This window comes from Cololabis saira, chromosome 9 (assembly GCF_033807715.1).
Source record: "Cololabis saira isolate AMF1-May2022 chromosome 9, fColSai1.1, whole genome shotgun sequence".
NCBI classification, from domain to species: Eukaryota; Metazoa; Chordata; class Actinopteri; order Beloniformes; family Belonidae; genus Cololabis; species Cololabis saira.
The window spans coordinates 41,878,689-41,894,167 of NC_084595.1; the positions used below are offsets into that span (position 1 = coordinate 41,878,689).

At 40.9% G+C, this 15,479-nt stretch overlaps 1 protein-coding gene across 1 annotated transcript in view; it reads right to left on the reverse strand.

Annotated features, from left to right (window-relative positions):
* The window catches only part of LOC133450756 (regulator of G-protein signaling 3-like), a 45,275-nt gene that overhangs the window by 8,855 nt on the left and 20,941 nt on the right, over positions 1 to 15,479 (reverse strand). Inside the window, exons 9-14 of the mRNA XM_061729609.1 lie at positions 7,758 to 7,839; positions 7,087 to 7,192; positions 5,420 to 5,516; positions 5,065 to 5,307; positions 1,771 to 1,810; positions 681 to 925 (exon numbers count right to left, since the gene is read on the reverse strand). Of these exons, the coding sequence (XP_061585593.1) occupies positions 681 to 925; positions 1,771 to 1,810; positions 5,065 to 5,307; positions 5,420 to 5,516; positions 7,087 to 7,192; positions 7,758 to 7,839 (813 nt within the window). The remainder of the gene's footprint in view (positions 1 to 680; positions 926 to 1,770; positions 1,811 to 5,064; positions 5,308 to 5,419; positions 5,517 to 7,086; positions 7,193 to 7,757; positions 7,840 to 15,479) is intronic.

Below are 15,479 nucleotides of genomic sequence, written 5' to 3' on the forward strand. Positions count from 1 at the left end.
ATAACCACATCAGCCCAGTACAGGGGTGCAACCAAAAATGTTGAAAGAGCCATACTGGACCAAAAACACAAAAAACAAATATGTCTGGAGCCGCAAAACATGAAAAGTCTTGTATAAGCCTTAGAATGAAGGCAAATGGCGAAATGTCGAGAAAAAAGTCGAAATGTTGAGAAAAAAGTTGAAATTTCGAGAAAAAAGTTGAAATGTCGAGGAAATAGTCAAAATTTTGAGAAAAAAGTCGAAATGTTGAGAAAAAAGTCAAAATGTCGAGAAAAAAGTTGAAATGTCGAGATTAATGTTGAAGTACAATCTCGAGAAAAAAGTCGAAATGTTGAGAAAAAAGTCAAAATTTCGAGAAAAAAGTCGAAATGTCGAGAAAAAAGTCAAAATGTCGAGATTAATGTTGACGTACAATTTTGAAAAAAAGTCGAAATGTTGAGAAAAAAGTCAAAATGTCGAGATTAAAAAGGAAAGGAAAAAGGAAGAAAAAAAGAGAAAAAAAGAAGAAAAAAAGAGAAAAAAGGAAAAAAAGGAAAAAAAGAAGAAAAAAAGAGAAAAAATGAAAAAAAGAGGAAAAAAGAAAAAAGGAAGAAAAAAAAAGGTCAAACATTTTTTTAAAAGCTCCAGGAGCCACTAAGACGGCACTAAAGAGTTTTGTGGTTCAGGTTAGTGGTGCTGACCTGGACAAAGATGGGGAAGATGAGCGTTTTGGGTGCCAGGGTCATGTAGGTTCCATACCCAGAGTGGGGCAGGTGGGACTGGACTATGGTGCAGTTCTGGTAGTCCCCGTAGTTAGGCGGGGTCAATGATGAAGGTTTGCTGGGTGGAGGAGGCAGGGTGGAAGTGAAAGGCTGCTGTGTAGACCGGGGGCGAGGATTGTGGAGCAGGTTCTGCCCTCTGGTGGGGTGGGTCTGGTACAGACGACCTGGAGAACCCCCACAGGTTACAGATTAGAGAGCGTCTTCATTCACAGATCATCAGGTCCTTACCAGAACCTCCTGAGGTTAGTCCTGAATGTGTTGCACTGGAGGGCCAATGTTCTCACTGGAGAACACACTGCAAAAACTCAAAATCATACCAGGAATATTTGTCTTATTTGTAGTTAAAATGTCTCATTTTTATTCAAAAAATCTCATTATACTTAAAACAGCAGTCATTACCAAAAAAATAACTTGTTATTTGACAATTTTTACCTGTTTCAAGTACATTTTCACTTGAAATAAGTAGGAAAATCTGCCAGTGGAACAAGATTTATCTTCTTATTACAAGCAAAAAAATCTTGTTCCATTGACAGATTTTTCTTCTTATTTCAAGTGAAAATCTACTTGAAACAGGTGAAAATTGTTGTTTTTTCCAGTGATGAGTCTTTTTTTAAGTGTAATAAGAATTTTTTTACTAAAATGAGACATTTTAACTAGAAATAAGACAAATATTCTTGTTAAGATTTTGAGTTTTTGCAGTGCATTGTTAGAAATGGTTATACAACTTTGTCAGACCCCGCTGCGTCTCTAAGGCCATCACTGATGCTCATCACTAAACTGCTGATGATCAGTTCATGCAGGATGATGGTTAGCAGCAGCTTTGCTTTTGGGGCTGAATTTACCTCATTTTCAGACCTGGTAAGGACTTGATGGGTCTCTTATGCCGTATTCATAAAACCTCAGAAATCAAATAGCATATTTTATTTTATCCTGTGATTGTATATCCGTTTTTAATCAGTACAGTGTATAAATATCAGAAGAGATGATGAAGACTGAGAGCAGATATTACCCATGGTCCCGTTCTTGTCATGGTAGGATGGCTGCAGGAGCTGCAACAGAACAGAACCAGAAGATAATACTTTCAAAAATATTAAACATGTGGAGATAAATCAGTTGATCATTTCTTATTGATCATCACCAGCTACAAAAAAACAAAATGTTCAACCCCTAAATAATATCTAGACAAATTAAAACCAAGACGAAAGGTTTCTGTGAGACTTCTGTACAGAAATGTAATGAATAGTGATATATTGGGAGAACTTCTTCAACATTTAGCCAAACATTCAAGATTCAAGATTCTTTATTTGTCATTGAGCCAGCATCCCGGCACAACGAAATATATTCCAGTACAACCCGTCCAAAATTAACCCAGCACAGGCTGTAAGCATCTTGTTATTATACAGGACTGTCTCAGAAAATTAGAATATTTTGATAAAGTCCTTTATTTTCTGTAATGCAAAAATGTCATACATTCTGGATTCATTACAAATCAACTGAAATATTGCAAGCCTTTTATTATTTTAATATTGCTGATCATGGCTTACAGCTTAAGAAAACTCAGAAAAATTTGAATATTCTGGGAATCTTAATCTTAAACTGTAAACCATACTCAGCAATATCAAAATAATAAAAGGCTTGCAATATTTCAGTTGATTTGTAATGAATCCAGAATGTATGACATTTTAGTTTTTTTAATTGCATTACAGAAAATAAAGAACTTTATCACAATATTCTAATTTTCTGAGACAGTCCTGTAATGTTCAGGAGAGAGGGTTAGGGTTAGGGAGAAAGACAGCGAGCTTGTCAAGGCCAGCCGGGGAGCCAATTCAGATTAATAACTGTATCTGGGTCAGGCCCACTCCAGTATTTTTCCATCTGCCTTAAAGTCTCTCTGGTACATCAATGGCGTCTCCAAACAACCACAGTGTCAGAGTGTTGAAAGCAGGACATATCCATCACACACGCCAGGCAGCCTGAAAAGCTGCCGACATTTCTAACTTTGCCGATATGCCAAGTGCTAACTAGAAAAAGCAGAAATTCTCAAAAAGTCAAATTATGGAGTTATGAAAATGTCAGGAAAATAAAAAATCAGGGGCTTCATGTACAAAAAGTGCAGCACAACAATCACAGATTAGAAAACTTTGGATGTGTATGGCCTAGACCAGGGCTCGGCAACCCGCGGCTCTAGAGCCGCATGCGGCTCTTTAGCACCGCCCTAGTGGCTCCCTGGAGCTTTTTCAAAAATGTTTGAACTTTTTTTTCCTTTTTTTCTTCTTTTTTCTTTTTTTCCTTTTTTTCTTCTTTTTTTCTTTTTTTCCCCTTTTTTCTCTTTTTCCTTTTTTTCTCAATTTTTTCTTCTTTTTTCCTTTTTTCTTTTTTTCTCCTTTTCTTTCTTTCTCGAAATTTTTACTTTTTTCTCGTCTTTTCGACTTTTTTCACGAAATTCTGACTATTTTCTCGATATTTCAACTTTTTTCTCAACATTTCAACTTTTTTCTCAACATTTCGACTTTTTTCTCGAAATTGCACTTCAAAATTAATCTCGGCATTTCGACTTTTTGCTCGAAGTGCATAATGAAAAAAAATAATCTTCCCCCAGTTATAACTAATATAGATACAGTACATGCAGCATGTGCCGCCTTCATTCTAAGGCTTATACAAGACTTTTCATTTTTTGCAGTTCCAGACACATTTATTTTTTGTGTTTTTGGTCCAATATGGCTCTTTCAACATTTTGGGTTGCCGACCCCTGGCCTAGACGCAATGTGTTTAAAAACATTCAGGGAATGCTTGTGTAGACCAATGTCAGCTATCATAAACAGATCCTATAGTGAAGTAGTATTTCCAGGAGCATGGAAAGAAGCTATAATAACCCCTGTATACAAAGCAGGTAAACTCTGAGGTGGAAAATTATAGACCAGTTAGTATATTACCTGTTTTGTCCAAAATAGCAAAGAAACCTATAGCAGAACAACTGATACTGTCAGGGTTTGACACTTCCCCCCAGTTTGAGTTTCAGTTCTGTCCCTCCTGTTTCCCATTTGCCCTGATTGTGTCTGCACCTGTGTCTCGTCGTGTCTCGTTATCCCCTGTGTATATCTGGTCTTGTTATTCCTTTGTTGCCTGTCGGTCCGTACTGTTCTTCCCTCCATGTGCTCCTGGTTTTTCGATCCCTGTATACGTGAGTTAATCTTGATCCTGCCAAGCAGCGCTTTTGTTTTTTGCCTTCTTGGAATAAACCCTTTTGTTTTTTGAGAACTCCTGCCTCCAGCCTCCCTCTCTCTCCTGCGTTTGGGTCCACACCTACCCCCGCACGTGACAGATACACAATCTTAATGCCAGCTCTCTCGGACGGCACCCCATGCATTTTGGTCTTTGGTCTCCTCCGCCCTAAATTGTAGCTTTGGTGTCTCCCAAGGCTCTATACTGAGACCATATTTGTTCAGTCTTCACATAAATGATCTTCCATCTGTATGCAACAAGTCTGATATTCAGATGTATGCAGATGACACGGTCATTTATGTCCAACAGTTAACAGCATTGATGACCCAGTCGCCGAATGGCTCAGTAACTCATGGAGACCCGCGACCAGGATTGCAGCCTCTCATCCTGGACACAACCTTTAACAGAACCTCCCCACTGGCAAGAGGTTCCGGTCCATCAGGACCAGGACCTCACGCCACAAAAACACCTGAACATGCTGAACACTCAAGTACTGAGTTCTGGCTCTGGTGCGTCTGGACCCAAAGGTGGTTCTGTGTCTTCACCAACTACTTGAATGCTAAGATAGTATAAGACATGAAGAGATCTGCACCTGAAAGCTTAGTACTCTCAATGCTGAGGCGGTCAATGGATTATTTGACGGATAGATATATGGAGGAGTCAACAACTGAACGGGCAGCACTGTACTTCCTTGTCTACTTGCTCTCATGGTGCATCTCTCTCCCTCCAGTTTTATTGTGTTTATGAAATAAGAATGGAAATGAGGATTTGTGAAAATATGAATTTTAGTGTATAGATAAACGATAGTGAAGTGTAAGGGATGTATAGGGGAGGGAGGTAACAGGGGTTAGAAGGTATTTAAAGGCATGTTATGCCTCTTTTTGTTTTGTTTTTGTTCGTTGTTGTTGTTTAGATATGTCCTTTTAAATTATTTTTCCTTTTTGTGTATATGTGAAGGTTGGTGTCTGTCTGTCTATATGTATTTTAGTTGTTTTTTTGTTATTGTTATACTGAACGTCACTATGGTGTGGCACATTATAGAAAAATAAAGTATAAAAAAAACAAAAACTATGTGACTGACCTGTCCTCCTGGATTTACAGGTGAAAGGATGATGTAGTTGTCTCCGTTTGATGATGTCACCCGGGTGCCCTTCAGCGTGGTGGGAGGAGAGTACACCTGCTCCTCCTCCTGGTCCTGCTCCTCCTTCCTGTCCCTCCACAGAGAGCCCAGGGCTCCCAGACTGGACCGGACTCCTGAGCCCTGACCCCACCTGCGCCCATGTTTGCCGTGGGTGGGATGAGACAGCAGCTTGCTGTGTGTTGTCTAGAAGACAGAGGGACATTCACTTCCACTATCAGCCTAACCCTTGTGGAGCCCTGCAGTCAGTATCCTGGTCATGTCCAGGTTCCAACAGGGATCCAGGAATAGGGCTCACCGTGCTGAGGGTTTGTGGGCGGTGCAAAGCTTCACATCCTGAGCTGATCTCTGGCATTCCTCTCCACACCACCAAAATGATCCGAGATGGACAGCCCCTGAGGAAAAACACATTCACAACAAACTACTGAAGACAGCTCAGGGGAACAGCAATGTTTGACACAACAGCAATAAGAACAAATACAAAGGGCAGATGTATATCCGTTTTAGGAGTAAAACTGTGGAACTCATTAGATAATGACCTTAAACTAGCAAACTCAATAAAAGAATACAAGATATTATTCAAAGCAAAGGTAATGGACTCATATATAGAAGCACAATAAGCAAACAAAGAAGAATGTACACATGCATGAGATAAAATGACAACCTAAATTGGTTTTGTCGGTTTCCTTAGCATCTTTTCACTTTCTGTTTTCAGAGCTATGATTATTATTATTATCATTATTATTACTATTACTATTATTACAGTTATTAAAGCTATTATCATTATTATTATTGTTATTATTATTATTATTATTATTATTATTATTATTATTATTACTATTATTATTATTGTCATCATCGCCATTATTGTTATTATTATTATTATTATTATTATTATTATTATTATTATTATTATTATTCTCATCATAATCGTCATTATTGTTATTATTATCATCATTGTTATTATTATTATTATTATTATTATTATTATTATTATTATTATTATTATTATTATTATTATTATTATTTTGTGTAGCCTCATGATACTTCATTTGTTCTTTTTGTATATTCTATTCTGTTAAAAGGTGGGCAAGATAAGCTTTATGCTTCAAGCCCAGACCTTTTCAGTCAAAATAATCACAATGTTGACGAGGGAAAAACCTGTGTTATCTTGTTTGTTGATTTTTATGTTTGTGACCGAAATAAATATTAACGAACTAATTAACAGCTGGAGAACACTCCTCAAAGGTACCGTAGAGAACCTGGTCCACGTACACGACTACGTTGACTGAGTTCCCTACTTCAACTCCTTCCCAGGAATTAACTCATACAAAAGCTAATGCATAAAGCATCGCTTGTATCCCAATGCATGTCAGATGGCGTGTTGTCAACTGAATGAGCTGCTGTGTTGTTTTCAGCTTGTTACTGCGGATGTCTCTGTTGCCAGCAGGTGGAGCTCTGTCATTGACTAAACCAGGGGTCGGCAACCCAAATGTTGAAAGAGCCATTGGACCAAAAACACAAAAAACAAATATGTCTAGAGACGCAAAAAATGAAAAGTCTTGTACTGTATAAGCCTTAGAATGAAGGCAGCACATGCTGCATGAATCTATATTCTATCTATCTATATTAGTTATAACTGGGGGAAGATTTTTTTTTCATTATGCACTTCGAGAAAAAAGTCGAAATGTCGAGAGAAAAGTCGAAATGTTGAGAAAAATGTCAAAATTTCGAGAAAAAAAAGTCGAAATATCGAGATTAAAAAAAGGAAGAAAAAAAGAAGAAAAAAAAAGAAAAAAAGAAGAAAAAAAAGGAAAAAAAAGGTCAAACATTTTTGAAAAAGCTCCAGGAGCCACTAGGGCGGCGCTAAAGAGCCCTAGTGGCTCTTTAGAGCTCTAGAGCCGCGGGTTGCCGACCCCTGGACTAAACTAACACAAGACGGATGAGGAAGCAGTGCTTCTGTACCTGATGGTGTGTGCAAGGTCGACGCACTTCCAGGTTTCTACAGAAAGTCCGTTGAGCTGCAGGACAGAGTCCCCCTGACGGAGTCCAGACTGGTGAGCCGGACCGCCTGCACATACAAGACACCACAAATGAAATAAAACTGAAGAGTCACTTGATCTTTGATCATCAAGTCACTTCTTGGAGCACCATACACATGTTCCAGCTTGTTCAGGACTTGTTGGGACAAAGGACAACTCAGAAAATGGACAAAACTTTAGATGGTTTCAGTCCTGAAAAGATATATATTTAAAAGAGCTATACTTTTGCATGAAAACATCTGACTCAGGAATATTGGGGAGTCGAGACTGGACTTACAGATTTAGGGGACTCGAGACTAAAACATAAGTGTGGGGTGGATGCAGAGCCAGAACACATCTGGGTCTTTGGACTGTCCTGGTCTAGATGTGGACTCTGGGTTGGACCAGTAGGTGTACCTGCCTGTGTTTGTAACGTGTGTGATGTTGCTGCTGAGCACTTTGAATTTCCCTGGGCATTAATAAAGTATCTATCTATCTATTTATTCATCTGAGCCTGAGGGTCCTAAGACTTGCTGGGTTGTGTCAGAGTGTGTTTTCTGATGGTTGGGTGTTACATATCAACGGACGTGTGACAGTCACGTGACTGAATCTTACCAGGATCTACTGCCTGGACTCTGACGGGACAGTCGGAGCAGATTGTGAATCCAAAACCATCTTTCCCACGGATGATGGTGACCTGGAGGAGAGATCAGAGTTACAGCAGATCCTCAGAGCAGACCCGGATCTGACCCAGAACTGACTCATAACTGACCCAGAGCTGACCTTAAGCCAACCCAGAACTGACTTGGAAGCAACCAGGAGCTGACCCAGAACCAACTGGAACCGATCCAGAGCCACTCCTGAAGCAGACCCAGACTAGACCAGAACTCTGGCCAGTTTCTTTATCCAGCATCTTTGATTGGAAGCAGAGCCGTCTGGGAGATTTGCGAGGCCCTGTGTGAAATGGCCCTACCCGAAATCTTTGGGTTTTTCGGTTCGGGTGTCTATATGCGCAATTTTAACTCTCCAATTAGCAGAATACTGGATACAAACCCACACACACGTTTCATTATGAAGCATTGCATTGACAAGACATGACAAGTCAAGATATTTTTTATAGTAATGCCTGTTTATTACAACATTGTTCACACACAAATAATCTTACATGAATCAGATCAGCCTGTTACTGAGAGCAACTTATATATCAGTGCCATAGGGGCCTAACTCAACTGACATTATATAGTGTGTGATTCATTCCAGTTCTACACAAAACAAAATCGCCCCATAAGTTAACACATTAACAACATGCTTATGCATATAAGTCGTACTCTTCTCAAATTATAGAGGCTAAATAAATGGAAATATCCTGAATCTGTCTGGTTCTCTCGACATTGTGTGACAGTTTGTTCCACACTCGACCCGTCTCGATCAGAGCAGCTTGTGTCAACGCTCTTGGTCTGACTGTAATGGAACGTGACTGTTGACATTTATAAGGGAAAGAAGGAAAAAAAACGAGGAAAAAACAAACAAAAAAAAAAGCCCATAGCGCGAGGCCCCTGGGGCGCGAGGCCCCGTGCGGTCGCACGGTTCGCACACCCTGTAACGCCCGCCAATGTAATAATGCCCACAAACGTAATAAACCACAAACGTAATAAAAATATGCAGCTTTTAATGTAATAATCCTGCAAATGTTAATACATTTCCCACAAACGTAATAGTCGCTGCCTACTACAAATGTAATAATGCAATGAATAATGGTTAACAGATAACCTATATAGTATGTATATATATGTTACGGTTAATGTAGAAAAACGGCTGTTTTGCAAACTAGCCAGTGAATGTGTAAATTATAATAAAACCCTGCAAACCCTTGCACTCTCGCAGCCTGCCCTGCATAATTAATGCTGTGGATGTGTCAGACCCCACACTTTTTCGGGAAGTGTAACGTTAGGCCATTCAACTGAACTGTAGGCTATTCTGTAGTAACTGGACTCTATCTACCAAATGAATTACGTTTGCTTAGTTTGTTTTGGTTTCATCAATTTGTGCAAATGGAGGAGGAGGAGAGACCTCATCTCATCATGCGTGCGCTTCGGGTTTGTGCGATTCGGGTTTAGGAGCGCACCTTCCATGAGAGAGACGCAACATGATAAAATGATAAAAATTACAGACTTCTACATGCTTTGCAAGTGGGAAAAGCTGCAAAATCGGCAGTGTATCAAATACTTGTTCTCCCCACTGTAGGTTATCTGTTAACCATTATTCATTGCATTATTACATTTGTGGGAAGTTATTACAACATTGAAAGTTGAAGATTTTCACTTCCCCACAACCGTAATAAATCTCTACAAACGTAATAGTTATTACATTTGTGGGAAATCGCGTGTTACGTTTGTAGTAGGCAGCGACTATTACGTTTGTGGGAAATGTATTACATTTGCAGGATTATTACATTAAAAGCTGCATATTTTTATTACGTTTGTGGTTTATTACGTTTGTGGGCATTATTACATTGGCGGGCGTTACACACCCCTTGCGCCGGCCCTGATTGGAAGCATTCGTGTTCTCAGGTTCCTTCTCTGAAGCTGCAGCGCTGCCTCCAGCCTGCAGGCTGTGCTGTCTCAGGGGTCAGGTCCACAACAAAGGCCAGTCTGGGTTCTGGTCTTTGAGCAGTTTCCATGACTCTGCAAATATTAACAGAGCTTCAAAAGGTCAACGAATCCTGAGACTTTTCTCTGAACAAAGGAAGCTAAATGTCCCCGGGTCCTGACTGACAGGCTCATATTAAAACCCCAGAACGCTCTGGGGAGAAGGGGCCCCTGGTTCTAGGAGACGAGGTCCAGGGTGAAGGTATTCATGCAGGACTGTGTTTGTGTTTCACTGTAGGGTTGGGGTTGTCTGTTGCTCCTACATATGTTCTGGTCCTGGTTTGAAGGTAGACTCACCTGGACCGACAACGGCCCAGTTGAGTCTGTGTTATGGCGCTTTTCCACTAGTACCTACTCAGCCCGACTCGACTCGCCTCGGTTTGGTTCTTTCCCACTAGGGGTCTAATTTGCCGAGTAGATACTTTTCTGCATCTATTCTGCCGAGGTTCTAAGCAGCTGAGTTGGCTGTATCTGACATCATCACACTACAGACCACCGATAGGTCGGGGGGTTGGAGTCAGACGACTGAGTCAGGATGTGACATCAGAGAAAGAGACTCTGACGGATTCTTGTTCATTTTATTCAACCAGCAATGGCAGCAAAAGTCTGTTTCATGATCCAACTTTGAGGTGCAGATGTTCATAAACCTGGTGCTGAGGAGAGAATTAAAAAGGGATCTAGACGGAGATAAGGAACGACCAGATCTACCAGGAGCTCTGTCTTTTCATAGCTGCTCACGGCTCCAGCTGACTTTTCAGCAGCACCGAGACAAACTAAAATAAATAAAAAGCGTTGCAGACCCAGCAGCACATCTATCATCTCCTCCAGGTTCTACATCTTTAGTGTTGTTGTCTTCTTCGTCTAGATCACAATCAAATACATCACAGCAGCTTCGCTCCAACCTCCTACTTCTGCTCCAGCTGAATTGTTATGGAAAAGAAACCAGGCGGAGTTGAGTCGAGCCGAGTAGGTACTAGTGGAAAAGCGCCATTAGATGCATCAAGGCTGACTGATCTACGGCCAGGCAGGAGAAAACTACAAATAATATTTTAGAAGAGGAAGATTTTTTTTTCATCATGCACTTCGAGAAAAAATCTAAATGTCGAGAAAAAAGTCGAAATGTGGAGATTAATGTTGAAATACAATTTTGAGAAAAAAGTCGAAATGTCGAGAAAAAAGTCGAAATGTCGAGATTAATGTTGAAGTACAATTTCAAGAATAAAGTCAAAATGTCGCCTTTTTTCTCAACATTTCGACTTTTTTTCAAAATTGTACTTCAACATTAATCTCGACATTTTGACTTTTTTCTCGACATTTCGACTTTTTTTTCGAAGTGCATAATGAAAAAAAATCTTCCTCCTCTAAAACATTATTTTTATTTTTTGTTCTGGCTGGCCCTAATACTCTTCCATACTAATCTGTGCAGTAAATTCTGCTGCTATTGACCTCAGGGCTGGTTCTCTACTGACCCCTACAGGCTCCAACATGAGTCCACGTCCACTGACCTCCAGGTTAAAATGTCCAACTTTAGAGCAGAAACAAACATGTTTACAGTCTGGTTTTGATTGACAGTCGACTCAGCCCATGGCTAGCCGTTAACACTTCCTCATCCGTAATCGCCACGCTACGGCGCTTAACAAAGCAACCACCCGTTTGTATGAGCCAGCACCGGTGAAACGCGACGCAGTGATACAGTGGTCTCACTTTTGAGGCAGACGTGTTTTTCTGCTGAAACGTCTCTCTTCATCTCCTCTCATGGATCTCGAGGCCTCAACAGTTGGGTGGATCATCGGGAGCTCTTCCCAAGTGGACAAAGGCCCATGGTCACCGCTTCCCTCTGCTCATGGAGCCTCTATAACACATAGAAGGCCGAGGTGTGAGCGATGCAAGGCCACCGCTTCCACCAGACAAACGCCATCGCCCGTTCATCTGTTGTTCTTTTCAGCTCTAGACCAGTACTGGAGTCAATGACGGATTACCGCATGGGCAAAGTGGGCGTGTGCCCAGGGCCCTGGAGCCAATGGGGGCCCTCGGCTTTCAAACATTTTTTTTTTTTTTTTATGTGTAAATTAAAATAAATTTATAAGCTCATAGGGCCCAATGATAGGGCCCCGTTTTGTGTGATACGTTCATATATAATCGTAAATTGTAGGCTATAATTACGATAAAATGTGCATTGTGCGGCCAGTGTAGACTAATTCTTACTTTACAACTGTCCTGAACGCATCAGGGCTGTGAGTCAACACTGATTGGATGTGAAGCCTGATTTATGGTTCTGCGTTAAATCGACGCAGAGCCTCCGCGCATCGCCGCGTATCCCTCGCCGTAGGCGCTGCGTTGGTGTAACGCGGAACCATAAATCAGCCTTAACAGTTAGAGCCAGTTTGCCGACTCGGCAAATTTGCGGCCATGAATGAGATGAGCGCTAAACTTTAAAAGAGGACTAAGCATGTACAAAGTTTTATCGAAGAGTCAACTACCATTGGTGAGTCAGTGTAACTTTCATAAATAATTTCTTCAGAATGTTGTGGTAGCTTTGACCACCTGCCTATTTGAATGAGCTGTGTGATGTTGTCAACGAGACCGCCGAGTCTATTCTCTGTTCTAGAGCTCAGAAATGATGTTATAGACCGCTGTGTCTATATCTATCTAAATAGATTGTGTAATGTTTTTTTTTTGTATTTAAACTGTATCAAAGATGGAACTGAGTCAGTCCGTGACTGAGTTTTCAGCGCCGTGTGATTGGCAGCTGTCAGGCCTGTGTGTGTGTGTGTGTGTGTGTGTGTGTGTGTGTGTGTGTGTGTGTGTGTGTGTGTGTGTGTGTGTGTGTGTGTGTTTGTTCTTCTGAACAAGTTTGTGACTTTACTCTGCTTTCTGCAGCATAGGCCTATAGGCTTAGCTCAATAAAAGTGAGAATAAATGTAGTTTGATGGGTAGGATGAGGGGTTGTTGAATGTTAAAATGACTATCATAAGGGCCCATCGAGAATGCTCCGCCCCCTCTGTACTGAGACCCACGCTCCGCCACTCCGCCATCCACAATCACACGGTGTGATTGTGGATTCTCTGCGCCATTGTGTGACCAAACTGAGTGATTGGGGAGGGCATGCACCGTGCACGTAGGATATTATTGTAGGTAGGGGCCCATAGCGAGTTTGTGTCCAGGGCCCGTGGTCATGATAATCCGTCCTTGACTGGAGTTGAGGGGGGATGAAGTAAAAACGGTCCAAATCATCCCCCCTGTAAAACTGCCATCCCCCCTTTCCATCCCTTATGTCATTTCATCAATGAATGTGGTTTTACTGTTATTTCAACATTTAGAGTCATCACCAGAAAAATAACACCAGAAAACGAACTTATTTGAGTATTTTCACATATTTCAAGTAAATTGTCACTTGGAATAAGTAGATCTGCCAGTGGGACAAGATTTATCTTCTTATTAAAAGCAAAAAAATCTTGTTCCACTGGCAGATTTTTCTACTTATTTCAAGTGAAAATCTACTTGAAACAGGTGAAAATTGTTGTTTTTTCCAGTGATGAGTCTTGTTTTAAGTGTAATAAGATTTTCTTTACTAAAATGAGACATTTCAACTAGAAATAAGACAAATATTCTTGTTGAGATTTAGAGTTTTTGCAGTGATCCATTTTACTTATCCTGTGAAGGACAGAGTCATATTGATAAGTTCAGAAAAGTGTTTTTTATTGTTGTGTTTTGATGTATTTGATGTAAGCCCAGTGGATATTTAAAGCTTACAGAAGGCTGCATTTAACTGCTGCTATGTCATTCCTGCAGTATTTCTGCAGGTGTTTTGGTCACTGCTATTATTTGTAATATATTATATATTTGTAATCAGCACAAATGATCTGTCCCCATAAGATAAAATCCACCATCCCCCCTCATTTTTTTTTTACAACTCGAGTAGACTGACGGTCAAAGTTGCTTCTGTGGCCTTGAAGTCTGTTGTGAGAAGTCTGTGTGCTCATGTTGTAGAGCCATCTCTACTTTGTGTCTACAGCTGCTGTACGAGCCTGTAATTGTCCTCCATCACATGTTAGCGGCGTGTGGAGGAGGAGTCGTAACAACTCTATCTGCTACTACCCATATTGGCTGTAGCTCCTTCTCCATCATGTTTGTCAGACTTCTTGTGCTCTGCAGCTCTATGGGAGTCATCTATGAGAGGTAACAATATTTTTCATCTACAAAGTCTTTCTATTGGGAAGTATAACAAACAACTAGAAACAGACTAGAAAGCTACAGATAATTACTGTAAATGTGCCATTTAAAGGGGACCTATTATGAAAAACAGGTATTTTCTTGCTTTAACATATATAAAGTGTTCTCCCCTCAGCCTGCCAACACAGAGAAGGAGGAAAGCAACCAAATTCTGCAGTGTCTGTACAGCCGCCTGGATAAGCCGTCCAGTGTGATGTGGATCTACGAGCCAATAAGATTCTGCTCCTGTCGTGACGTCAGGACAGGAGCAGAGGTTTGGCCTCCGATGCCTGAAACCCACAACTATAAAACCGTGTAACTGCATGCGAGCGTCCGACTATCGCGTAGCACTGCGTGACATGGGACGCTCTCTGTCCATCTCCCTCCAGCAGCTGCCACTTTATTGAGGTTTTTGTAGTGAAATGAGGAGGAATCATAGAGATAACTTCTCATTTCAACTAACTGGATCAGCCATTCCCCATCCGTGACTGTTTCCTACAGCGCTTTCAACCGGCTTTCAACGCGAGTGACAGGAAGAAAATAGAAGCAGGGCGTCCAACAAATGTTCAGCTCAAAACAGCGCTGCGTCGCTGCGGCCAGTTAGGACAGGTGCAGTTAGGACACGGTGTAAAGGCTGATTTATGGTTCCGCGTTACACCAACGCAGAGCCTACGCCCTACCCTACGGCATAGGGTCTGCGTTGATTTAACACAGAACCATAATTCAGGCTTAACTCCGCCGGCCGGAGCTTCCTCCATTTTTTCGTAGCGGTGTACCGCGTCATTCAGGCAGCCAATCAGCAAAGAGCCTCATTATCATAGCCCCGCCCACTCAGAATCCCGCATAGATAATGAGGTTAGAGAATGGGAAGATAAAGACATGGTTTAGAGGCTGAATTTATAATTTATATATAAAAAAAAACAATCAAAAGCTTGTTTTTAAGACATTCAAGGCCTGTTTAAAATAGACATTAAATGCCATAATAGGTCCCCTTTAAGTAACAGAGTTCGATTATACAATACATTTATCTAATTTGAAAGTGACACTCAATTGTGATAAAATGATGGCAGGAATAAGAATTAAATTTACTACAAATTGTTCTGCAGGCAATGTTTTTTCTATAACTAAACACTAAAATATATAATTTTGAAATAAAGATTGTGTTTTAACGATGAATTGACAAAATACGTTCTGGTATTTTCTGGAAATCAGTATAATCTACGTCCGTATGCCGATGATGTGCCTGCTTCTCTGAAGGACCTCCTTAATCCAGGTTCGTCACATTTGGGAAGGGGGTGGGGCAGGAGGCGGGGCATTTACCTGTGGGACGTCTCCCTACATATTTGTGCGTGCACATGTGTAGAAACGTCAGCCATTACGGCCTGCGCTCACAGAACTTTATTCAAATGCAGGTCCCGAGAGCCAGAACTGAACTGGGTAAAAAGGCTTTCACGTTTTCTGCCCTGTCAACCTGGAA